This window comes from Pelophylax lessonae, assembly GCF_965119305.1.
Source record: "Pelophylax lessonae genome assembly, chromosome: 7".
Taxonomy (NCBI): domain Eukaryota; kingdom Metazoa; phylum Chordata; class Amphibia; order Anura; family Ranidae; genus Pelophylax; species Pelophylax lessonae.
This window is the reverse complement of record NC_138774.1, coordinates 56,742,564-56,769,482: the sequence shown is the minus strand read 5'-3', so window position 1 is coordinate 56,769,482 and position 26,919 is coordinate 56,742,564. Positions and strand designations below refer to the sequence as shown.

Sequence of the window (26,919 nt, the reverse complement as noted above, 5' to 3'; positions counted from 1 at the left end):
GGTGACTCTGGTTTTCCATCAATTTAGCGCAGCTCTCCCTTTACATCTTCTACTTAGTGACTCCCACTACAGCTGCTGCTTTTTCTTTGGCTTAGCGCGGTTATTTATTTTATATAATAGTGTATATCAGTGGTCTCTAAACTGTGGACCTTTGCTTCTTGCCCTTAGGGCACAGTTCAACTCACTGATCCAAGACACTATTCCTCCTGCTGACACCAACGATTGAGCATTATTTCTCCTACTGACACAAGCAATGTAGTACTATTCCTCCCACAAACACCAATGATTGAGCATTATTCTTCCCAATTACACCAATGATGATTGAGTATTATTCCTCCCACTGACACCAACGCTTGAGCATTATTCCTCCCACTGACACCAACGACTGAGCATTATTCCTCCCAATTACACCAGCAACTGAGCATTATTCCTCCCAATTACACCAACGACTGAGCATTATTCCTCCCAATTACACCAACGATGGGGTACTATTCCTCCCACTGACACCAACAATGGAGTACTATTCCTCCCACTGACACCAATGATGGAGTACTATTCCTCTCACTGACACCAATGATGGGGCACTATTCCTCCCACTGACATCAACGATGGGGCACTATTCCTCCCACTGACACCAATGATGGGGCACTATTCCTCCCACTGACATCAACGATGGGGCACTATTCCTCCCACTGACATCAACGATGGGGCACTATTCCTCCCACTGACATCAACGATGGGGCACTATTCCTCCCACTGACATCAACGATGGGGTACTATTCCTTCCACTGACACCAACGATGGGGCACTATTCCTCCCACTGACATCAACGATGGGGTACTATTCCTTCCACTGACACCAACGATGGGGCACTATTCCTCCCACTGACATCAACGATGGGGTACTATTCCTCCCACTGACACCAACGATGGGGTACTATTCCTCCCACTGACACCAACGATGGGGTACTATTCCTCCCACTGAACCCAACAGAGGGGAACTATTCCTTCACTGACACCAACCGTGGGGTACTATTCCTCCTACTATCACCAAGGATGGGGTACTATTCCTCCCACTCACACCAAAGTTCAGTCCCCCTAAAGTCTGAAGGACAGTAAACTGGCCCTTTGTTTTTTTAAGCTTGGAGACCCCTGGTATAACCAATCAGAAAATCTAGCACCAGCTCTGCACTTACTGACTGCTCTTTCAGCCAGAATATTTACCATCTTTACCAAAAGAACAGAGGAAGGGGACCATCTCCTCAGTTATTCAGCTGTGTATGTACAGCATAGCAGTTAACCAGCACTGTGGATTACCAAACTAAAAATTGCAATCTGCTGAAGGGAAAATATGAAATCTTTATATAAAAAACAATTTTCAAAAATGCAATTTGTATTCGGGGAACATAACATATGCAAACATTCATATCTTACCTTTACTGTGGAAATATTCTTGATAATACCGAGCCCCTGAATCTACATGCTCAATGCTATACTGTTTTAACCTCCCTTGGGTCTTCTGTATTTCCTTGGAAACTTCCAAGACAGATATGCTCGCATTGGTACAGTACATGGAAAGGGATGGCTCCAGAAAGCCTCCTTCACTTCCACTTGGGGAACCTGCTGATGCTCTAGAGAAGCTCACATTACGTTCAGACATTCCTCCAGTTTCATTTCGAAAATGTGGACAGCTGAGAAGGAGGTCATTGCTGTTGTTGTCACCCAGGTCATGCTCTAGGTTCTCCTTAAAGTTCAGGTCTTCCGTGCTGGTGAACTTGGGGTCCATGTTGCCCAGACCAAAGGCTTTAGACACTGCTAGGGACACAGCTGATGCAGCAGAGGCGCCGGTTGTAGTGTTGCGTCTTTGGGCAACGTAGTTCCGGTTGGCTGCTACTTCATTAAGGTCAAAGAGCATGCTCTGCACATCATAGTGGGCAAAAGTCTTTGGGCAAAACCAGTGCTTTGCGCTTTCGTCTGGCTCCATGAATGACTTTCCAGGCTCATTTTCACTCTTGTTGCTTCTCAGCTTACGAAATATAGAGGAGTCACTGGATTCCCCTTTGGGGTTTCGCTTTTTTTGTTTATCTTTTAGGGTACCATCATCTCTCTGAAACTGTCCATTGCGAAGGTCTGTTCTGGAGCTCCCTAATAAGTGTAGATTAGAAGCTGTGCTTGAGTCATCATGGAGATGGCCACTACTTTGGCTAGGTGACTCGTTGCCTTTGTCATGCTTTTCATTTCTGAAATCTTTAAGCATGTCATACAAGCTCTGTTCAGACACTCCTTGTACATTGATGGAAGAAGTACTGCCATACTCTCTGAACAGTGGCATGCCATTGCTGAATTTTGACCCCCTGGGCTCCATAGAAATATCCACATCACACTCGCTGAGTGTTGTCTCACTATTGCTTCGGTTCCGAAGAGTGATAAATGTCCTGCCTGGTGATCGGGGCCACCCATCTTGGAACTCAACATCTTTCGACCTCTTTCTTGGCAACCTGTGAAGAGCCCTAAATCGCGGGGAACCACCATTACTTTGAAAATGTTGTCCGTTTGGAAAACTCCTTTGCTGATGGAAATCATTTGACCCTTCCATTTCCCTTGACGGGCTAGGGGTCATTGTCTCTTTCTGGGTATCCTTTTTGGGAGGCCAGTCAGCGATCCTGGCTCGTACCCCCATTTTTGGCATTGCTGGGGTGATGGAGCTGAACCTGGATCCCTCTGCACCATGTTGCATGCCATTGCTGTTCTGTCCCCAGTAGCCTTGGGAATAATAGTCCGATCCCCGAATATCATTAGCTTTCATGGATGTGCCCCCGGACTCCACTCCATCATTTTGATAGGATCTGTAGCTTGTCATGCTCTAATACAGACATAAACATCTACATTGAGCAAAAATGTGTCACAGTTCTTTGTAATGCCAGAGTGCAGAACCATTATTGGGGCTTGGTATTGGAAATGTTATGGGCAGTAGAATTCACAAAACAGCCACTTGTGCTCACATTCATGTCAGTGGAAAAGGCAGATCATTTTAAAGGTACCTGAAAGACACAAGAGGTTTACAGCAATGAATTTGGTTGTACAGCAATAATAATAATAATAATAATAATAATAATAATAATAAAGAAAATCATAAAATACGTCAGGAAAAACGCACACTGATTTTGGTGTTGGTTTCTCTAGGACAGGGGTCTCCCAACTTTCTAAACAAAGGGCCAGTTTGCTGGTCTTCAGACTTTAGGGGGGGACTTACTGTGGCCATTGAGAGTAGAAATTGTCCTGGTGTCAGTGGGAGTACACAATGCATCTTTGGTAGTAGGGGGGAGGAATAGCGCCCCGTAGTTTGGTATAAGTAGGAGAAATAGTGCTCTATCATTAGTGCCAGTGGGAGGAATAGTGCCCCAACATTGATATCAGTGGAAGTTATAGTGCCCCATTGTTAGTATCAGTGGGAGGAATAGTACTCATTGGTGTAAGGGAAAGGAAGAGAGCCCCATGGTTGGTATCAGTGGAGGGAATACAGCCCCATGGGTGTTATCAGTGGGAAGAAAAGTGTCCCAACATTGGTGTCAGTGGAAGTAATAGAGCCCAGTCACTGGTGTCAGTGGGAGGAATAGAGCACAGTCACTGGTGTCAGTGGGAGGAATAGAGCACAGTCACTGGTGTCAGTGGGAGGAATAGAGCACAGTCACTGGTGTCAGTGGGAGGAATAGAGCCCAGTCACTGGTGTCAGTGGGAGGAATAGAGCCCAGTCACTGGTGTCAGTGGGAGGAATAGAGCCCAGTCACTGGTGTCAGTGGGAGGAATAGAGCCCAGTCACTGGTGTCAGTGGAAGGAATAGTGCCCAGTCACTGGTGTCAGTGGGAGGAATAGTGCCCAGTCAATGGTGTTAGTGGGAGGAATAGTGCCCAGTCAATGGTGTCAGTGGGAGGAAAAGTGCCCAGTCAATGGTGTCAGTGGGAGGAAAAGTGCCCAGTCAATGGTGTCAGTGGGAGGTATAGTGCCCAGTCATTGGTGTCAGTGGGAAGAAGAGTGACCTGTCATTGGTGTCAGTGGGAGGAATAGTGCCCAGTCCTTGGTGTCCGTGGGAGGAATAGAGCCCCTGTCATTAGTGTCAGTGAAAAGAATAGTGCCCCGTCATTGGTGTCAGTGGGAAGAAGAGTGCCCTGTCATTGGTGTCAGTGTGAAGAATAGTGCTCCATCGTTTGCGTCAGTGGGAGGAACAGTGCCCCAATGTTGGGAGTCTGGTCTGTGGGAGGAATGGTGCCCCCACATTGGTGTCCGTGGGAGCCATGGTGCTCTATCGTAGAGTGGCGATTTTGGCTCTGAGGAAGAGGGTCCTCCCTCGAAACGCGTAAGCCACATCAGGTTTTGAGGACGCCATCACGCTATCCAGCAGTAGAGAAGTGTCCTGGAAGCGAGCGGTGCCCATTTCCTATATGCTTGTTCATATGCTACGTTTGTGAGTATATTGTACCCTACCCTTCTTTGATTTTAATAAACTTTTAAGTGGTAATGCAGAAGGTCGGTGCGCCCTTCTCTTGTTTTCTTGTAGTGCCTTTTGGATACCCTTGGTCCTGAGGGGGGCAGCAAGACCACTTCTTTTGTGTCATAAAACAGCCTAGAAGATACCACTTGAGCGCAGGAGAGATATCGTAGGTGTCAGTGTGAGAAATAGTGCGCTATCGGTGTAAGAGGGAGGAATTAGTGCACCATCATTAGTGACAGTGTGTGAAAAAGTGCCTGTTGATGTCAGTAGCAGGAATTACACCCCATTTTATGTGTCAATGGGAGGAATAGAGCTCTGCCATTGGTGTCAGTGGGAGGAATAGTGCCCCAGCGTCGGGAGTCTGGTGTGTGGGAGGAATGGTGCCCCAAAATTGGTGTCAGTGGGAGCCATGGTGTCCTATTGTTGGTGTCAGTGTGAGGAATAGTGCCCAGTCATAGGTGTCAGTGGGAGGAATAGTGCCCCAAGTGTAGGGAATAGTGCTCATTGTTGATGTCAGTAGCAGGAATTACGCCCCATTGTTGGTGTCGGTGGGAAGACTAGTGTCTTGTATCAGTGGATGATAAAGGGCCACAAAAGCTGGATAAAGGCAAGCAAAGGGCTGTATCCGGCCCCCTGGCTGCAGTTTGGAGAAAACTGTTCCAGGTGACTGGTATGGGGGGGGGGGGGGGTGATACTCCTTGCAAAATTTTTAATATGATCAAGTAGATTTCCCATAATGTAAAATAGACTGTTGTGTTTTCCCTGAATTTTCAGAGTGAGCCAAGAAACCGGCCTGTAACTGAATGCAACCGTACGCACAAAGTCATTAAACGACTATTTCAAAGTGTAGCTGCAACTTTTTTACAGTTCTTCTTCAATCATAGTCTGAAGGTGCAGTTAAACTTTAAAGAGCAATATCGCATTAAGCAAACAGACAGCTGCATGCAGAAGATATGTAACACAACAATAACCATGAAGCTTTTCTTCAAAACCATAAATTACGCAGAGACAGGGCTCGTTAATAAACCATGAATTAGACTGGAACGGGACTCTTTAATAAAACAAAACTGGTACTGGGATGAAGCTCATGAATCATAAACGATGATGGGATAGATCTTTGAGAAATTTAAAATGATAATAAGATGCATCTCATTCATAAATCATAAATGGGATGAACAAATTCATAGTCTATACATGGCAATGAAGGATTACCTTCTTCACAAAACACAATAGCTGAATTTAGAGGGGCCAGCTTAGCTGGTTTTAGCAAAATTACAGAGACTCAGTCACTACTAGGGTTATACAAAAGTCTGAATATTCAGACTTAAATTCTGAATATTTTTAGGCTTGCAGACTTTAACCACTTGCCGACCACCGCAATAAATATATTGCGGCGGTCAGCCCCGGCCAGGCAAAGTGACGTATATATACGTCACTAGCCTGTCACCGGCTTGTGAGCCAATAGCGGGCGCGCGCCCGCCGCGGCTCGTTCACTAAGCAGTCAGGGCGTGTGACCGGCGGACCCGATGTCCGCCGGTCACTCGGCGATCGTCGGTGGAGAGGGAGAAAAGCAGGCGGCTAATGTAAACAAGCCGCCTGTCATTCTTCCCTGTGTAAAAATGGAGATCAGACGGTTCTACTATGTAGAACCGTTGATCTCTGTTTTTACACTAGGAGACATGTCCCATCACAGTTAGAAACACGCCCCTAGGACACACTTAACCTCTCCCTCTCCAATACAGTTAACCCCTTCCCTACTAGTGTCATTTTTACAGTAACAGTGCATATGTATAGCACTGATTACTGCAGTAATGTCACTGGTACCCCCAAAAGTGTCAAAAATGTCAGTCAAGGGTCCTATCTGTCCGCCGCAATGTCGCAGTCCCACAAAAAAAAAAAAAATCGCAGATCGCCGCCAAAAAAACACCAAAAATGACAGAAATCTTCCCCTTTGTTAGTAAACGCAATAACTTTTGCGCAAACCAATCAAAATACGCATTTTGCGATTTTTTTTTTTACCAAACATATGTAGCATAAAACAAATTGGCCGAAAATGTTAAAAAATTTTGATTTTTACGTTTTTTTTGGGGAATTTCATATAAAAAAAATGTGAAAAATATTGTTATTTTTGCAAAATTGACGCTCTTTTTTTGTTTATAGCGCATGATCAAAAAATCGCACAGGTGATCAAATACCACCAAAAGAAAGCTGTTTGTGGGAAAAAAAGGACCTCAAATTAGTTTAGGTACAGCGTCGCACTAACCGCACAATTCTCCGTTAAAGTCACGCAGTAAAAAATCGCAAAAAAAACCCTGGACAGGAAGGGGGTAAAATCTTCCGGGGCTTAAGTGGTTAATGATACTAAAGGCTATTTTCCTAAATCAGGTTATAGTTACTTGCTCTGTGCAACGATTCTGCACAGAAAAATCCCTTTCCTCCTCTTTTGGCAGTCCCCCTCTGGTGTTATCCGCTCCTCCCTCCGTCCGATGCCTTCTGTAGCAACCTGGGTGCTAAGGAGGCTCCTGAGCCAGGCTGTGTGTCTCCATAGACACACTTTGTGGCGGTAAGCCACGCCCCCGCTCTCTTCTTACAGGAATTTGACAGCAGGAGACTACGGCCTGCGGTGGGCTCAGTGTCTCCTGTGAAAGCAGTTAGTGAGGAGAGCAGCGCTGCTGGTGGACACCGTGCTGGAAAGGTGATATACCGCTACCACAGATATAGAGAATGGTTTACCTTGGTGCACAGAATGTATTATGGCAAACAAAAGTTTTAAAGGCTAACTCCACCTTTTGGAAGATGTTACACATAGTAAAAAATGTAACATGGTGCAAAACATGCACCCCCCACCCCCCCAACCCCAGCCTAAGTGATAGCCTGCAGCAGTCATCGATTTTGAAATCTGTGAATGAATAAACTACAAGTCCTGTATATTCCCCTGGGGCAGGCAGACTTGAGGTTCTCAATGGAACACACAAGTGTGGTGATCACAGAACTCGCAGTCCTTTGACATAACTTGTAGTGCCCTAACAAAGTCTGTACCTTGGTACAGACATAGAGCTGGAGGAAGAGTAACTGGAGGACTTTTATTAAAAAAAAAAAAAAAAAAAAAAAAATTCTCATATTTCCACCCTATATTTAGCTTTAGTTATTTTTAGTCTGACTTGACAATCAGAGAGTCAGGGGTCAGTGTTAACCTCCAGTCTGACTCTTGCTGCCATATTAAATGCCTGGCCTCTCGCACTCTTTTTTTTAAGTGCCGGTTCACTCTGATGCGGTGTGGGAACAGCATGAGATTTTGAACAGGAATGGCCACGCGTTCCTATTCAAATCACGTGATTCTTCAGCAATGTGATTTGAGCCATTCATTCTTATGGCTCAAATCACACCACATCTGCAACAAAATTGTGCAGGACACTTTTTTTTTTTTTTTGGAGAACCCAACAATCCGATTCTGCAAATCGAACTGCATTTTGCAAATCAACTTCGGGGTGGGATTTTGACGCCATGCAGAAACCAAGCAGAATTTCCTGCGAAGTCTGCACTGCATCAGTGTGAACCGGCATTGTTGGGTTCTCCAAAAAAAAAAAAAAAAAAAGGGTCCTGCACTATTTTGATGCGGATGTGGTGCGATTTAAGCCATAAGAATTAATAGCTCAAAACGCATTACTGAAGAATCGCATGAGTTTGCACAACAGATGACCCCAAAGTTTTTCACATTCCTCTTAACTACAGGGTTGGGTTTTATATTATATTATATTACATACGGATACAATGGAAAAATGAAGGCATAACAAAGGTAAAACTTCTATTTTGCTTACTAAGCATTATGTCTAACGCAATAGCAATTAGAGATATTCTAAAGCCTCGTACACACGCAACGATTGTTGGCCGACTGATCGGCCGTCTTTTGTCCAGTGTTGTTGTGTTGGTTGGAATGTGCCTAGACTGCACACGAATTTTCTCGGCCAACAAAAACCGACTTCAGAAGTGATGTCATGTGCTGGTTTACTTTCCTACTTCAGAAGTGATGTCATGTGCTGGTTTACTTTCCTACTTCAGAAGTGATGTCATGTGCTGGTTTACTTTCCTACTTCAGAAGTGATGTCATGTGATGGTTAGTTTCCGTGTGTTTTTTCATCTCTGAGCATGCCCAGTCTTGCTCATCTGATTTTTGTCTGCCGAAATCTGTACTGACTGACGGAAAATAGGCCGTTCTGTTGACGGCCAACAAAAATGTTATAGCCTGCACACCAGATTTTGTTCGGCCAAAAAGTCGCAGTCGGTTGTCGGAAGCATCATACTAACAAGCCGAAAATCGGCCGATCGGACGTCGGCCAAAAATCGGCCGATCGGACGTTGGCCGAAAATTCACGGCCAACAATCGTTGCGTGTGTGGAGGAGGCGTTACAGCAGGCAGGGTTGCATTCAATTAGTCCACCCAACCTGATAATTTAGTTATCAACAGATACAGGTGAGCAAAATGCATTCAGTGACTTCATATACATCTCTGGGATTAAGCCCCCCGTTCAAATTGGCGCAATTTGACAGGTCAAATCACAGCTTGTTGCCGGCAATGGAAGCGTCTCAATTGGTGCGGCGATGCACCGATTTCCAAAAGTAGTTCCAGCCCTACTTTTGGCAACTTCAATAGACATCTGTGCATGAACCCGCACAGATGTGTTTCAAGTCAGACTGAAATGCGGCTTTGAAATTGTGCGGGTTGAGATAAAGTCGCACGATTTCAAAGCAATGTTCAGTGTGAACGACGGCTTAGGGGGCTACATCTCCCATAGGAGAGACTGGCTTTCCTCTATTCTGCCACTGAGAGCTACTGCTGCATTTGCGATAATCTAAAATAAACAAGAAACTCTTCAACAATGAACCTTATATGTTGGGTAGTCTACTACAAATGAACATTTTTTTTTTTTTTTTCCAATTTCCAGATCTACAAAGTTTACAATGTACAAAATGGAACATAGAAAACAAGCAAACTGCAGAGAATAATGCAGAAGTGAGTGCACACAAGAACATTATTAAGATAACAATGTGCAGCCTAAGGCAACAAGAACAATGCAACCATATGACACACAGAGGAGCCTTGGAGGTGCTGCCAGCAATTTTAAATCTCCAATGTGGATGCATTTGCCAAGAGGAAAGTAGCTTAAAATACCCACAGGACAGAATGATTGCCTATGGGCCCGTCATACAACCACTGGCTTACCACTTTCCAGGAAAACCATCAATTGGCTAAGTTAGAAAAGCTGTCTCTCTCGCTAGCGTTACTCTTCTTACCTTTCCCTTTCATACATACTGTACATTGTTTTGGTGTCTATAACAGAGCTGCTTGATGCTGATCCCTGGAGGAAACTGAATTGTGCACATGTATCTGCCCTCCCCCCAGGTGCCCAATTGCTGCTAAAGGTAGGCAAGCAAAACAACCACTGCCAAGGTTGGTACTAAAGAAATTTAAGGCGGTAGTAAATCTGATCGCCTCTCGTAGGGTATTATCCAACCCTCCTACTCTTGGGGACTGGATTTGTGAAATGGAAAATATGTAATGCTTGAAAAACACTTATGCTCAACGTAACACCTCTCAGAAATTGGAAAAGATATGGAGAAAATGGACAGATGTAGGACCTCCTCATTTTAATTTAAATCCATAATTAAGATTCGGTATATTCTTAGTTAAGGGGGAAAGCTTGTTAAAGAAAATGAAAGAAACAAAAAGAAAAGCGTTCTTATATACTATTTGCTCCGGAGTATTTCTGTATCTTTGAGGGTGTTTTCACACTTGGTCCGAACCTGAGTTCGAGAACTCCCCCCTTCGCCCAATGGACTGTGTTCACATATTTTTGCATCCGAACCACGGTACACTTGTGTCATCAAGCTGCAGCTGGCGCATACTCATGTTGCTTGGCAACCGCTGAAGGAGAAGGTGCCAAAATGGATAGAATTGCTCACTTTGGTACGATTGTGTTCTCATCAGCAGCGAACCGTACTGGAGTTCACATGAACCGTACCCCAGACCACCCTTTTTAAGTGGACTTGGGTACGGTTTGTTGGTACGCACCCGAGTTCAAAGACAGTGTTCACATCATCAAAAAGAACCGAATTCTGACGTCCATCGAACCCAGGTGCGCACCAAAATTGCTAGTGTGAAAACGCCCTGAATATCTGTGAATATTCTGGGAGAACTAGATGATGAGGTATCAAGGGACTTGAAGAGGGAGGCCCGGCCCCTCCAAAACGCATTGTCATAGCAATCTATACTATCACCGATGCCCATCTCCCGCCTCTCAATTAATGCAGTGCACATAGCCGGCCTGTCCGGTGACCGTGTGTGCAAACCAGCCTCGCTGTGAGCTCAGCAGCTTGTGACACTTGTGAGCAAGTGTCATGCTGCAGCCGCCAGAATAAAATACACTCACAAAATCTGATTTTGTGAGTGTATTTTAATCAATTTTTATTCCCATATCAAAAGGATAATGCACCAGAAGCCTGTGCACTCGCTTTTTTCTTGATCTGTTTTCAGCTTCCAGTATAACCACTGACGCAGGGAGGAGCAAGGCATCCCCAGGATTCAGTTTCCCCTTTTTTTTTTTTATAAATTCGTTTATTGAAACAAAAAATAAGGCATATAACAAGCCACCAGATAAACACAGTAAGCAGTAATAGTGCAGCGGTAAGATGTACAGCTCTCGGTTGACATAGACAGTATGGAATAACAGGATAACAGCATAGTGGAACTTGGGGGCGGATATCCCCCGATAGTCAAACCCAAGCATTACGAGTTTCCCCTTTTTTACCACTGCTGTGAACAGACTGAACTATGGACTCAACTTGCAGGTTACACTTAGAATTAGCACAACACTAGTTAGTTGTCTTTGTTGAGTTACTTTACCGGACAATTGCGTGGTCATGCAACGCTGTACCTAAATACATTTTCCCACAAATAGAGATATTTTACTATTTTATTACAATAATTTTGAAAAAAATATTTTTTTTACTTTCAGCTATAAAACATCTAATAAAAAAAAATTGAAAACCTCAATATTCTTCATAAATTTAGGCCAATATGTATTCTGATACAAGTTCTTGGTAAAAAAAAATATCCCAAAATAAATGTACTTTGGTTTACACTTAGGGTCTACAAACTATAGGATATATGCTGGAATTTGTATTTTTTTATTTTATACTAGTAATGGCGGCAATCAGTGACTTATAGCGGAACTGCGATATGGCAGACAATCGGACACTGACACTTTTGGCGCTTTGCGGGAACCAGTAACACTAATACAATGATCAGTGCTAAGAATATGCACTGTCACTGTACTAATGAACTAGGAAGGGATTAAACATCTAGAACGAAAAAGGGTTAACTGTGTGCCTAACCTGTGTGTGTGTTTATTATGTGTGCTGCTTTTATTAGGGGAAGAGATGGATTTAAGTACCTGCTTTGCAGGAACACAGAATTCTTCCCTTCCCCACTGTCAGAACAGAACTCTGCCTTGTCTACATAGGCAGATCTCAATTCTGAATCTCTGTCTGTGTGGGATCATGTGTATATATACGTGATCAGGCACACTGCTATAGGGCGGTCAGCAAGTGGTTAATCAGCACAGCTGCATTAATAGGTGTTTTTTACATCTGCCTAGAGTTCAGCTTTAGCAAATTTGGCCATAAATATGAGGCCCGAAATATGAAAGGCCCAGCCACTCACCGCCTGAGCCAAAAACTACATTTGTGCAGATCACAGCTGAGAATCATTCAATAACCACATGTAGGTAGATGTAATTAATGTACACCCACATATAACATCTACAGTGCATCCGGAAAGTATTCACAGAGCTTCACTTTTCACATTTTGTTATGTTACAGCCTTATACCACAATTGATGAAATTCATTATTTTCCTCAAAATTCTACAAACAATACCCCATAGTGACAACGTGAAAGAAGTTTGTTTGAAATCTTTGCAAATTTATTAAAAAAATACAAAACAAAAAAAATCCCATGTTCATAAGTATTCACAGCCTTTGCTCAATACTTTGTTGAAGCGCCTTTGGCACCAATTACAGCCTCAAGTCTTTTTGAGTATGATGCTACAAGCTTGGCACACTATTTTTGGGCAGTTTCTCCCATTCTTTTTTGCAGGACCTCTCAACCTCCATCAGGTTAGATGGGGAGCGTCAGTGCACAGACATTTTCAGATCTCTCCAGAGATGTTCAATCGGGTTCAAGTCTGGGCTCTGGCTGGGCCACTCAAGGACATTCACAGTGTTGTCCCAAAGCCATTCCTTTGTTATCCTGGCTGTGTGCTTAGTGTTGTTGTCCTGTTGGAAGATAAACCTTCACCCCAGTCTGAGGTCCAGAGTGCTCTGGATCAGGTTTTCATCAAGGATGTCTCTGTACATTGCTGCATTCACCTTTCCCTCAATCCTGACTAGTCTCTCAGTTCCTGCCACTGAAAAACATCCCCACAGCATGATGCTTTCACCACCGTGCTTCACTGTTGGTGATGAGCGGTGCCTGGTTTCCTCCAGACATGACGCTTGCCATTCAGGCCGGAGTTCAATCTTTGTTTCCTTAAACCAGGGAATTTTGTTTCTCATGGTCTGAGAGTCCTTCAGGTGCCTTTTGGGAAACTCCATGCGGGTGTCATGTGCCTTTTACTGAGGAGTGGCTTCCGTCTGGCCACTCTACTATACAGGCCTGATTGGTGGAGTGCTGCAGAGATGGTTGTTCTTCTGGAAGGTTCTCTCCTCTCCACAGGTAAACACTGGAGCTTTGTCAGAGTGACCATCAGGTTCTTAGTCCCCTCCCCAGACTTAGGCCCTTCTCCCCCGATCACTCAGTTTGGCCAGTGGCCCGCACTAGGAAGAGTCCTCCATTTACGGATGATGGAGGCCACTGTGCTTATTGGGACTTTCAATGCTGCAGACATTTTTCTGTACCCTTTCCTAGATCTGTTCCTCAATACAAACCTTTCTCGGAGGCCTACAGACAACTCCTTTGACCTCATGGCTTGGTTTGTGCTCTGACATTCACTGTTAACTGTGGGACCTTATATAGACAGGTGCCTTTCCAAATCATGTCCAATCAACTGAATTTACCACAGGTGGACTCCAATCAAATTTTAGAAACATCTCAAGGATGATCAGTGGAATCAGGACGCACTTGTGCTCAATTTTGAATGTCATGCAAAAGGCTGTGAATACTTATGTACGTCATTTTTTTCATTTTTAATGAATTTGCAAAGATTTAAACAAACTTCTTTCATGTTGTCATTATAGGGCATTGTTTGAAGAATTTTGAGGAAATTATTTGATTTAATCAATTTTGGAATAAGGCTGTAACATAAAATTTGGAAAAAGGGAAGCGCTGTGAATTTCCGGATGCACTGTAATTTCCAGTCATGGTAGGAGGTTATTTGAAGAGTCGTGCGACGCTATACCGAAATAAAAATGATGTCCTTTTTTTCCCACAAATAGAGCTTTCTTTTGGTGGTATTTGATATCACCTCTGCAGTTTTTATTTTTTGCGCTATAAACAAAAAAAAGAGCGACAATTCTGGGGGAAAAAAAAAAAGTATCTGCTAGAATACATTTCTAATAAACATTTTTTTAATTTTTTTTCATCAATGTAGGCCAATTTGTATTCTGCTACATATTTTTGGTAAAAAAAATCCCAGTAAGTGTATATTAATTGGTTTGCGCAAAAGTTATCACCTCTACAAAACTAGGGGCTAGATTTATGTCATTATTATTTGTTTTATTTATTTTTTTACTAGTAATGGTAGCGATCAGCGATTTTTAGCAGGACTGCCACCTTGCAGCGGACAGATCGGACACCTGACACTTTTGAGGGGACCAGAGACATTTCTACAGTAATTAGTGCTAAAAATATGCACTGCTACTGTACTGACACTGGCAAGGAAGGGGTTAACACCAGGGGCGATCAAAGGGTTAAGTGTGCTCCTAGGGTGTGCTTTCTAACTGTAGGGGGGTTGTACTAACTAGATGAACACAGAGATCTAAATAGGAGGAACACCGGATCCCCATGTTCATCTCTGACAGAACAGCAGTCTGTTTACATTGGCAGACCGCTGTTCTGACTCCATGGGGAGCGATCGTGGGTGGCCAGTAAACATCGTGTCCGCCGGACCCGCTGACTGTCCAATCGACACCCCCCGAGACTTTCTGGTACAGGTATGTCTTTTCCTGTAATAGAGCTGACCTGCCTCAATAAAACTACATACAAAACGCATAGAAATAAATACTTACCGTAGAACGAAGTACCCACAGTGCCGCCCCGCTCATCGGTGACACGGCCAACATGTTCGGCCGTCCTGCTTCCTGGTCCGCGCCCTCTGGCCATTTGATTGGCCGGAGGCGCAATGACATCACTCCCATGCATGCGCGCGGAAGCCACCGTTCATGACACAGAGCTCTGAAGGAACGGCCAGAGCGCAAGCGCCAATGACGTCATCAGCTGCATTAAAAGTAAATATCTCCTAACCGGTGCAAGTTTAGGAGATATTTACAGTACCTATAGGTAAGTCTTATTAAAGGCTTGCCTACAGGTGCCATTTTTTAAGAGTGGGTTTACAACCTCTTTAACCTCCCTGGCGGTATGATTCTGTCAGGAATTCTGTTCCAAAAGCGGTACAATTCTTTTCATGGAAATTTGGCGTTATGTATTATAGGCCTACAATTCTTAGTAATTACTGACTTAAACCTGACCAAAACAAGAGTCTAGTAGACATCCCAGATGTGATAAATTTGAAACACAAACACGTGAATTATAATTGAATCAATAATATTATTTTATTATTTAATATATAATATATATAATAAAATTATATTATTGATTAGATTATAATTCATGCGCTATATATTATATATATATATATATATGTGTGTGTGTATGTATATATATATATATACACATATATATATATATATATATATATATATATATATATAAAACGCATGAATTATAATCGAATCAATAATATAATTTTATATATATATACATATGTGTGTGTGTGTGTATATATGTATATATATATATTTGCATATATATATATATATATATATATATATATATATATATATATATATATATATATATATATTTGCATATATATATATATATATATATATATATATATATATATTTGCATATATATATACATATATATACATATATATATATATATGCATATATATAATATAAAATGTGTTATGTGTTTTGTGCAACGTTTTTTTTTTTTTTGAATTTCCCTCCCTAGTTCCGCTCCCATGCAGCATTGCTGCTGCAGGGAACGGAACTAGGAAGTCCTCCTACCGACAGACGAGCGGCGGAGATCTCGCTGGCGGTCACAGCAATGGAAGATCATCGCTGGATCGCCAGGATAAGGTAAGAGACGCTCCGCTGCGCTGTCTGCACGCTCTGCCATTCACCCCGAGCGTGACTCGGGGATACCGCTAATACCAGAAAATTCCTACCCCGAGTCACGCTCGGGTTTACCGCTAAGGCGGTTAAAGGCTAAGTTTGCTTTTTACAAAAACAATAAATGCACATCTTTTTGCAGATAAAAACCAAAACATACATTCATTATTATTCTTTTTTTTTTAACTCTGCAGCCTGTAGGCATTGCACCCAAAATCAGCAGACCGTGGGTGCTATCTCAGGCTCCTGCAGACTGTCAGTGTAGCTGTCTGCCTGTACCTCATACAGGTAAACAGTTCCTGAATGGCAGGAAGAATCAATGAACTACAAGGTCACTCACCAGAACCCTTGCAGTTTATGGAGAACTACAATCCGTCTGCTGCAGAAGCCAATGGTAGATGTAGTTCATTCATTTACAGAACTCTAGGGGGGAGCCCCATATTGCCGCACTCTTTTTAAATTGTGACAGCGGGTGCGGGGAGAGGATCCCTCGTCTGCTGTCGCAGGGAGGGGGTGAGAGGAGGCAGGAGCTTGAACATGTAATATGTTGCAAAGGTAAACTTATCCTTTAACTCATCCCTTGTACAAAACACACTGACTGATAGAATATACTATAGGACTACTCACCAGTGTCAACAGGCAGCAAGATGATGGTTTGGCTGATGCTTTCTATATTCAAGCCAGGCAGGTAAGCAGCAATGATTGAGCCAAGTAGATTTCGTCTGAAAAAGAAAATATAGCTTTGTTAGTTAAAAGGCAAATCTCCCTTTCTTTTGTTGTGACAAATCTTATGAAACACATCAGAGGGACAGTAAGGCTACGTTCACACCTAAGCACTTTGCAGAAATACACTACAGTTAATTTAACATTATTTTCTATGGATCACATTCACACCTCCGCGTTTTCAACTATTGCAGTTTTTGGAAAGGGTCAGCGACTTTTTTACCCACAGCAGTTTTAGTTTTTGGTTCCATGGACTTCAATGGAAATGCACCAGAAACGCAAGTACCGCGTTTTTGACACGTTTCCACAGCCTGAATGCCAACAAACAACTCCTCTAACAACAGACTTCCCAGGCTGCCCAGAAAACCAGGAAGATGATTCATGCAAGCAGCATGGTGAAGACAGAGGTGGTGAGGCCAAGAAGTGACCTATACAATAGGCAGACCCAGCCCATAAGGACTGGTCCAAAAAAGATAAGGGGTGGCTGGAGATAGCCCTGGAAACACACTGCTCAAAAAAAAAGGATCACTTTGAAAAAACACATCAGATCTCACTGGGGAAAAAATCTCATGCTGGATATCTATACTGGTATGGACTGGATAATGTGTTAGGAAGGAAAGGATCCCATATCGTTTGATGGAAATGAAAAGTATTAACCTACAGAGGGCTGAACTCAAAGCCACCCCTGAAAATTAAAGTGAAAAAATGATGCAGCAGGCGAGTCCATTTTGCTGAAATTTCATTGCAGCAACTCAAAATGGTCCTCTATCCACTAAATGAGCCAGCTGATTGGCTGCAGCTGCTGATCAAGGAACATTTTCCAATATTCCCCTTCGACCAAAGTTGAACGTTTGTCTCGGCCCCTGCTAAATCAGACAAATTTTGATCAGGTCATATTGACCTAAGACAGTTGAGCAACTAAAAACCTGTATTAGACAAGAATGGGAAAACATTCCTATTCCTAAACTTCAGCAACTTGTCTCCTCGGTCCCCAGACATTTGCAGACTGTTATAAAAAGAAGAGGGGATGCCACACAGTGGTGAACATGGCCTTGTCCCAACTTTTTTGAGATGTGTTGATGCCATGAAATTTAAAATCAATTTATTTTCCCCTTAAAATGATACATCTTATCAGTTTAAACATTTGATATGTCATCTATGTTGTATTCTGAATAAAATATTGAAATGTGAAACTTCCACATCATTGCATTCTGTTTTTATTCACAATTTGTACAGTGACCCAACTTTTTTGGAATCGGGTTTGTATATAGGATCACAGGTCTCTATGGTCATTTCACAAGTCCCTCCCCCCACAATTAGAAAACACCCCCTAGGCTCACAATTAACCCTTTGATCACTCTTGAATTAACCCCTTCCCTGCCAGTGTCATTGTTACAGTAACAGTGCATATTTTTAGCACTGATTACTGTTGTAATGTCACTGGTCCCCCCAAAAGTATCAAAAAAGGTCAGTTAGGGATCCGATCTGTCCGCCACAATGTCGCAGTTCCGCTAAAAATCGTAGATCGCCGCCATTACTAGTAAAAAAGAAATAAATAAAAAGGACGTAAATCTTTCCTCTAGTTTGTAGACGCGATAACTTTTGCCCAAACCGAATCAAAATACGCTTATTGCAATTTTTTTAACCAAAAATATATAGCAGAATACAAATTGGCCTAAAAGGATGAAAAATTTAGATTTTTAATTTTTTTTGGAATGTTATATAGCAGAATGTGAAAAAAAAAAATGTTTGCTTTTTTTTTTGTTTATAGCGCAAAAAAATAAAAAAAATAAAAAATCGCACAGTTGATCAAATACCACCAAAAGAAAGTTCTATTTGTGGGAAAAAAGGACATCCATTTTATTTGGGTACAGCGTTGCAAGACCGCGTAATTTTCCGTTAAAGTAACACAGAGTCGAATCGCAAAAAAAATGGCCTGGTCATTAAGGGGGCAAATCCTTCCCTTCTAGAACTGGTTAGAAAACAGTTTTCACAATTAGATATGTAAAGAATAATATAAAAAAAAAAATCATGTACTACATATATATACATACATAAGAGCGATGTAGACTTCTTTTCTCCAGTCTGCATATGAGGTCCCAAAGCCAGCAGAGCTGCACTGATTGCTGTAATCAGCACATGGCAGAGCTGGAGCAGAACTGGAACAATGTAATATACAATGTCCTCCAACAGTAATAAAAGCAATGTAATGTTGTCTAATGTTACAGTGCTAATTCTTCCTATTAACACTATTATATGTGTTCAACACAAGTGACTAAACATTCAGAAAGATAGTTCTAATTCACAGCCACGATGTAACCAGAGTTTGCAGCTAATTAACCTAATTAGAGGAGTTGAGGGGGCAGTATGTGGTTGATGCAATGTACACTGGCACTTTGCCCTTGTTCAGTATGAATGGTAAGCACAGTGGGCATAAATGAGATGTCACCATCAGGCAAGGATTGTAGTAGAAATAAATTGAAGTGAAAGTCTGGGCTAAACCTATCCAATCCTAAAGTGGAGCTCCAGCCCCCTCCCTACCAAAAAACTCAAAGTCAGCAGCTACCAAGCTGCTGACTTTTACTATTAGAGTACTTACCTGTCCAGGGATCCCCCAGTGTCCTCACCAAACTGATTCTTGAACCGGCTCTCGGGTGCTGGCGCCACCATCTTAAGCAAGGGAAACTGACAGTGAAGCCTTGCGGCTTTACAGCCAGTTTCCTAATACTGCGCATTCACAAATCACACTGCGCTTTCTCAATGGGCCGGCTGCGGCGAGGGCCAAACTTCCAGCTGGAAGTCAAAGCTCAAAGCCAGGTACCTGCCCCCCCCCCTCAAGGTGGCAAATGTGGCACGGGGGGGGGGGGGGGGAGCCAGACAAGCACCTGCTTTAAATTGGTTCTAAAAGCTCCCCCAAATACTTACCCGAGCCTCGTCCTCATCCAGTGATGTGCACAGGAGCCTTGGCTCTACTGGATATCTCCCTCCTCATTGGCTAAGACACAACAGCAGAAAGTCAATCACAGCCAGTGAGGAGAGTGTGGGGCAGAGCTTTGCGTCTTATATACACACAGAGCCGGCTCAGAAGTGAGCACACACACGAGTGCCCCATAGCAAGCAGCTTGCTCTGGGGGCACTTAGGGGGGGGAGGAGCTAGGAGAGACGGTGAGGACCTGAGAAGTGGAGGATTGGGGCTGCTCTGTGCAAAACCGTTGCACAGAGCAGGTAAGAATGATGTGTTTTAATAAAAACAAATTAAAAAAAAATCTGAACCTTTAGAACCACTTTAAATCTGCTCCCCCCCCCCCCATATACTATCTAGCCTGTAGAACAGGAGTCTCCAAACTTTTGAAATAATGAGCCAGTTATCTGTCCTTCAGACTTTAGGGGGGCAGGACTGTCCCCAGTGGAGGTAAACAATGCCCAAACTTTGGTATTAGGGGGAGAAATAGTTGGTGTCGGTGGGAGGAATAGTGCCCCATTGTTGGTGTCAGTGGAAGGAATAATGCCCCATCATTGGAGTCAGTAAAAGGAACAATGACTCATCGTTGGTGTCAGTGTAAGGAGTATTGCCCCATCGTTGGTGTCAGTGTAAGGAACAATGACCCATCGTTGGTGTCAGTGGAAGGAACAATGACCCATCGTTGGTGTCAGTGGAAGGAACAATGACCCATCGTTGGTGTCAGTGGAAGGAACAATGACCCATCGTTGGTGTCAGTGGAAGGAACAATGACCCATCGTTGGTGTCAGTGGAAGGAACAATGACCCATCGTTGGTGTCAGTGGAAGGAACAATGACCCATCGTTGGTGTCAGTGGAAGAAACAATGACCCATCGTTGGTGTCAGTGGAAGGAATAATGATCCATCATTGGTGTCAGTGGAAGGAACAATGACCCATCGTTGGTGTCAGTGGAAGAAACAATGACCCATCGTTGGTGTCAGTGGAAGGAATAATGATCCATCATTGGTGTCAGTGGAAGGAACAATGACCCATTGTTGGTGTCAGTGGAAGGAATAATGACTCATCATTGGAGTCAGTAAACGGAACAATGACTCATCGTTGGTGTAAGTGGAAGGAGTATTGCCCCATTGTTGGTGTCAGTGGAAGGAATAATGACCCATCGTTGGTGTCAGTGGAAGGAGTATTGCCCCATTGTTGGTGTCAGTGGAAGGAATCGTGCCCCATCGTTGGTGTCAGTGGAAGGAATAATGACCCATTGTTGGTGTCAGTGGAAGGAATAATGCCCCAAGGGCCAAATCAAGGCAAGCAAGGGCCGCAGGCAGCCCCACAGTTCGGATACCACTGCTGTAGGAGAAAGAAGTCTATACTTTACCTATTTCTAAGGCATTCCGGTCTGTATTTGGCTCCTGCCAATCACAGCCAGTGAGGAGGGAGTGGGGGTGGGGCTAAGCTGCGCTCTGTGCGTCTATGGACACGCAGAGCCAACTCCGGATCGAGCATGCACCACTGCTCTCAAAGCAAGCGGCTTTCTATGGGGACACTTGGTGGGGTACCCCAGAGGAAAAGGATTGGGGCTGCTCTGTGCAAAACCACATAAATGATAAAGATAATTACACTAATAATCAGATTTACAATCAGAATGCTTACACATACAGTATATTATACACACACAGTATATTATACACACACAGTATATTATACACACACAGTATATTATACACACACACAGTATATTATACACACACACAATATATTTTACACACACACAGTATATTATACACACACAGTATATTATACACACACACAGTATATTATACACACACAGTATATTATACACACACACAGTGTATTATACACACACAGTATATTATACACACACAGTATATTATACACACACAGTATATTATACACACACAGTATATTATACACACACAGTATATTATACACACACAGTATATTATACACACACACAGTATATTATACACACACACAATATATTTTACACACACACAGTATATTATACACACACAGTATATTATACACACACACAGTATATTATACACACACAGTATATTATACACACACACAGTGTATTATACACACACAGTATATTATACACACACAATATATTTTACACACACACAGTATATTATACACACACAGTATATTATACACACACACAGTATATTATACACACACAGTATATTATACACACACAGTATATTATACACACACAGTATATTATACACACACACAGTATATTATACACACACAGTATATTATACACACACAGTATATTACACACACACAGTATATTACACACACACAGTATATTATACACACACAGTATATTATACACACACACACACACACACACACAGTATATTATACACACACACAGTATATTTTACACACACACACATACTATGCATATGCACCGTTGATTTGCCTGTGTCAAAGTATTTCCATTGCACCATAAAAGCCCGGTACGTCAAACAGGATATCCAAACAGCTTAGAAATAGTTTGTGATCTGATTAAACAGAAACCAAACTGTAATGTGCAGTTTCTGGTAACATAAGAAAAAAAAAAAAGGCGTGTGATGAGTAAATACCTAGGACACAGCTAACCTTTCATATAAAAAACTCTGAAAGATGACCTGGCTGTTTTGCCATCGCTAAATTAATTTTCCTTAACAAGTGATAACGGCATGGAAAAAAATAAATCTGACTTTGCTATGGCTGACAGAGATTTGCTTTCACACACATAAAAGGCCCATTCACACCGACCAGCAAGGTAAAATGCAGGGTTGTGGTGTGCAGGCACAGGTCAGTGAGAGGTCTGGCAGGGGGTGGTGCGATGCATGTTTAAGCGCACCATGCTTTTTACTTTTTTGTTATGTCAAAATGACATTTATTTACTTTCTATGAACTGCAGTTTGACTGCAATGCATAGAGACTGAGAGTACATGGAGCCTTCAGGTGAGCTCCGCTCTGATAGAAAACAATTTTTTCCATGATCCCACTTCAGTGCCTGGCGTTATTCTAGTGCAGAAAAATGCCATTTATTGCACCCAGTATGAACGAGTCTTAATAAAACAATATCCTTTTTGTAAAAAAAAAAAAAAAAAAAAATTCTACAGATGTACCTTCCTCCCTTCTCTGTTTACTGGGCACAACAAGGGCCTTCGGCACCCTGTAGAAGAGATCAGGGGGCTATAAAGCCACTTGGATCATTTCTATAAAAAAGTCCTTCATTGACTGAAAATGGATCATGGCTGCTAAAGTTTTTATGAAAGTCATTTATGTGGGGACTAAAGGCTTGTACATTACATGAGAAAATTGGGCGAGAATTTTCATCCAAAGAACTTTGGTACGATTTTAGTATCATGTGTACACAATTTTCTACAGTGGATTCCGACCTTCTGACCTGAAATTTCCGAATTTCTCGTATAGGAGCAGAACAAATGATTTTCGCCTAATGTGTACCGTTTTTATACAAATTCGAACGAGAAAAATCAGAAATGAAAGACTGCACACGATCAGAAACGATAAACAAAAAATAGGTCTTTCATTATCAATTAAAGTGGTAGTATACTCCGATTTTTGACATATAATGTGGCCTATAATAAGGCTTACCTGTAGGTACAATTAATATCTCCTAAACCTGCACAGTTTAGGAGATATTCAACCTGCATGTACCTGCTGAAGTCTGTGGCGCATGCTCCTTGCCGGAAAGTGAAACTCCCGCGCGCATGACGTCATCGCGGCTCCGGCCACTCACAGCGCTGGACCCGCCGAACCAGGAAGAGACACCAAGGGAGCATGTCAGCTCCCTCAGCGTTGTCCAGACAACCGTGCCGAGGCTTCGTTCTAAGGTATTTCATAATGATCTAGTATGCGATGCATACTAGCTCATTATGCCTTTGTACTGCAGGGTTTTTTTTTTTTAATGAGTATACCACTGCTTTAAGCCCCGTACACACTGGCCGAATATTGGCTGAAATCAGCTGTTACAGTAGAACTGGCCGACTTTTGGCCTGTGTGTACAACTGCTCGTCCAACAGAAGCCGGTCTCACGGTCGGCTTCTGTCAAACGAGAATGCTGGAAAGCCAGCAGCCGATTGGCATCTGATCAGTCCTTGCAGCCAATGGCTGCGATCACTGACTGGTGTGTTCTGGTGGTAGGGCGGTCCCCCTCAGAACACAATAGCACAGTGGGTGAGATCGCTGTACTATCATCGCATAGTTAGTACAGCGGCCTCACAGTTTATTTTCGTTCGGCCTGGGGAAAAAAAAAAATGTACCTATGTACCAGGCTTTACAGTAGAAACCGGATTCTAAAGGGGGCCACACACTGAGAAAATAAGAAGAAAAATCCTGCATGAGGCACGATCAATTTTCATATAGTGTGTACACAGCTTTTGACATCCGAGTCAGAGTTGCAAAACAAACATTTCCGAAAAGACAAACTTTTTCTTGTACGTGAACAGAACGAACGATTTTCATTTAACTGCTTGCAGACCGTTTGACCTAGAAATAGGGCGGCAAGGAAGCTCAGCTGAGCCAGATGACGTATTCAGTATGTGATCTGACGCTGCCAGCAACCCGGCCGTGCTGTCATTTAACACAGCAGATGTCGATCACTGGGTGCCAACCAATGGATTACCGCCGACACCTGGCGATCATCATTAAATTACACAGGACAGGGCTCTGCCTATGTAAACAAGGCAGATTACCATTCAGCCAGGAGGGGAGGAATGGAGTTTACGACCCTCAAAGCAGGGAATAAAATCCATTTCTTCCCTTAGTAAAAGCACCTCACACAGAACACCAAAACACTGGCTAGGCACACATTTAACCCTTTGATCGCCCCTGATGTTTAACCCCCTTCCCAGCCAGTGTCATTAGTACAGTGACCGTGCATATTTTTAGCACTGATTACTGTATTAGTGTCACTGGTCCCCAAAAAGTGTCCAAATGTCCGCCACAATATCGCAGTCCCGCTATAAGTTGCTGATCGCAGCCATTACAAGTAAAAATTAACAAAAATTCCAATAGATATCCCATAGTTTGTAGACACTAACTTTTGAGAAAACCAATCTACACCTATACACTTTTACCAAAAATATGTAGCAGAATACATATATTTTTTTTGGATAGGATTTATTTTAAAATGATTTATATTAAAATTCTTTCAAAATTGTTGGTCTTTTTTTGTTTATAGTGCAAAAAATAAAAGACGCAAAAGGTGATCATATACCATCAAAAAAAAGTTCTATTTGTGGGGGGAAAAAAAAGGACATTGATTTTATTTGGGTACAGTGTCGCCCCGACCGCGTAGTGCCGTTTAGCCAAAAATATTACCTGGTCAAGAAGGGGGGTAAATCTTCTGGAGGTCAAGTAGTTAATGCATTAAGATAAAAAAACATTCTGCCTTTACAACCACTTTAATAATGTGTGCACCAGGCTTTACAAAGAGGAAACCAGACTCTAAAGTGGGGTACACACTAGTAGAAAATCTGCCGAAAATTCCCGCCCGAGGTAAAATTGTCCGATTTTCGGCTAGTGTGTCCACAACTTTCAGCAGCTGATGTCGACATTTTCAACGAAAAAAAACGGAGGGACAAACATTTTTATCGTCCGTCCCCAGCACGACCAATTTTCGTTTAACCGGTTGCCAACCGCCACAAGTACATATACTTCGGCGTTCAGCCCCGGCCAGGCAAAGTGACGTATGGGTACGTCACTTGCCTGTCACTTCCTTGTGAGCCAATAGCGGGCGGGCGCGCGCCCACCCCGGCTCGTTCCCTAGGAAGTCCGTGAATGTGACCGGCGGACATCGGCGATCATCGGTGGAGAGGGAGAAAGGCAGGCGGCTAATGTAAACAAGCCGCCTGTCATTCTCCCCTGTGTAGGAATGGTGATCAAACGGTTCTACTATGTAGGACCATTGATCACTGTTCCTACACCAGAAGCCATGTCCAATCATAGTTAGGGGACATACTTAACCCCTCCTTCCCCAATAAAGTTAACCCCTTCCCTGCCAGTGTCATTATAGCACAGATTACTGCAGTAATGTCACTGGTAACCCCAAAAGTGTCAAAAATGTCAGTCAAGGGTCCGATCTGTCCGCCGCAATGTCGCAAAAAAAAACGCAGATCGCCGCCATTACGCGTTAAAAAAAAAAAAACACCAAAAATGACAAAAATCTTCCCCTTAGTTAGTAAACGCAATAACTTTTGCGCAAACCAATCAAAATACGCTTTTTGCAATTTTTTTTACCAAACATAGGTAGCATAAAACAAATTGGCCTAAAATGTTAAAAAATTTAGATTTTTACATTTTTTTGGGGGGAATTTTATATAAAAAAATTTGAAAAATATTGTTATTTTTGCAAAATTGACGCTCTTTTTTTGTTCATAGCTCAAAAAGTAAAAATCGCACAGGTGATCAAATACCACCAAAAGAAAGCTCTGTTTGTGGGGAAAAAAATGACGTCAAATTCATTAGGGTACAGCGTCGCACGACCGCGCAATTATCCGTTAAAATCACGCAGTGCCGAATCGCAAAATAGGGCCTGGTCAGGAAGGGGGGCAAATCCTTCCAGTCCTAAAGTGGTTAATGTGTATGCAATACATCCGTGAGAAATCGGATACAAAAGGCCGCGCATGATCTGAAGTTGCTGACGACCTGGAAGTCTAGGAACAAATGTCCCAAAAAAAAAAAAAATGGACGAGAAATTTCGTGAACATTATGCACTGTCAACTAATAACTGTTATGACTGCTGAGCAAGAGAGAAAAATCGGAGAATATTTTGTCCAATTTCCGTCATTTGTGTACGGGTCTTAAAGGGGGGGGGGGGGGATGTGGGTACCCACTATGAGAAAATCATCAGAAAAATTCCGTACGAGGCACAATGGTTGCACAACTTTCCACATCTGATTCAGACTTGCAAAACGAAAATTTCCGAAGGGACAAAATTTTTTCTCGTATATGAACAGAACAAACGATTTCCGTTTAAGGTGTACCATTTTCGTACGGATTTCATACAAGAAAAATCAGATGGCACATGATCAGAAATTAATAAACAACGGGGAAAAAAAAGCCTTTGTCGTAAGGAAATTTTCAAACATTATTTCCTTCCTCGGTTCCGACTTGCTGTGAAATATCGAGGAAGACCTGACAATCGCTCACCCGGTTTTCTTATAGTGTGTACCAGACTTTAACCTTTAGTGTCCAATCTTCAGCCCTTGGGTGACTGTCATGCAGTCCTCGGACTCCAGCAATCTGTAC

General features: G+C 42.6%; 1 protein-coding gene across 4 annotated transcripts in view; it reads right to left on the bottom strand.

Moving 5' to 3' along the window:
* The window catches only part of SIPA1L3 (signal induced proliferation associated 1 like 3), a 363,749-nt gene that overhangs the window by 132,401 nt on the left and 204,429 nt on the right, over positions 1 to 26,919 (bottom strand). For all 4 annotated transcript variants that reach the window (XM_082263616.1, XM_082263619.1, XM_082263618.1 and 1 more), the window contains exons 3-4: positions 16,569 to 16,663; positions 1,434 to 3,040 (exon numbers count right to left, since the gene is read on the bottom strand). In XM_082263616.1, coding sequence (XP_082119742.1) covers positions 1,434 to 2,859 — 1,426 coding nt within the window. In that variant the 5' untranslated portion in view covers positions 2,860 to 3,040; positions 16,569 to 16,663. The remainder of the gene's footprint in view (positions 1 to 1,433; positions 3,041 to 16,568; positions 16,664 to 26,919) is intronic.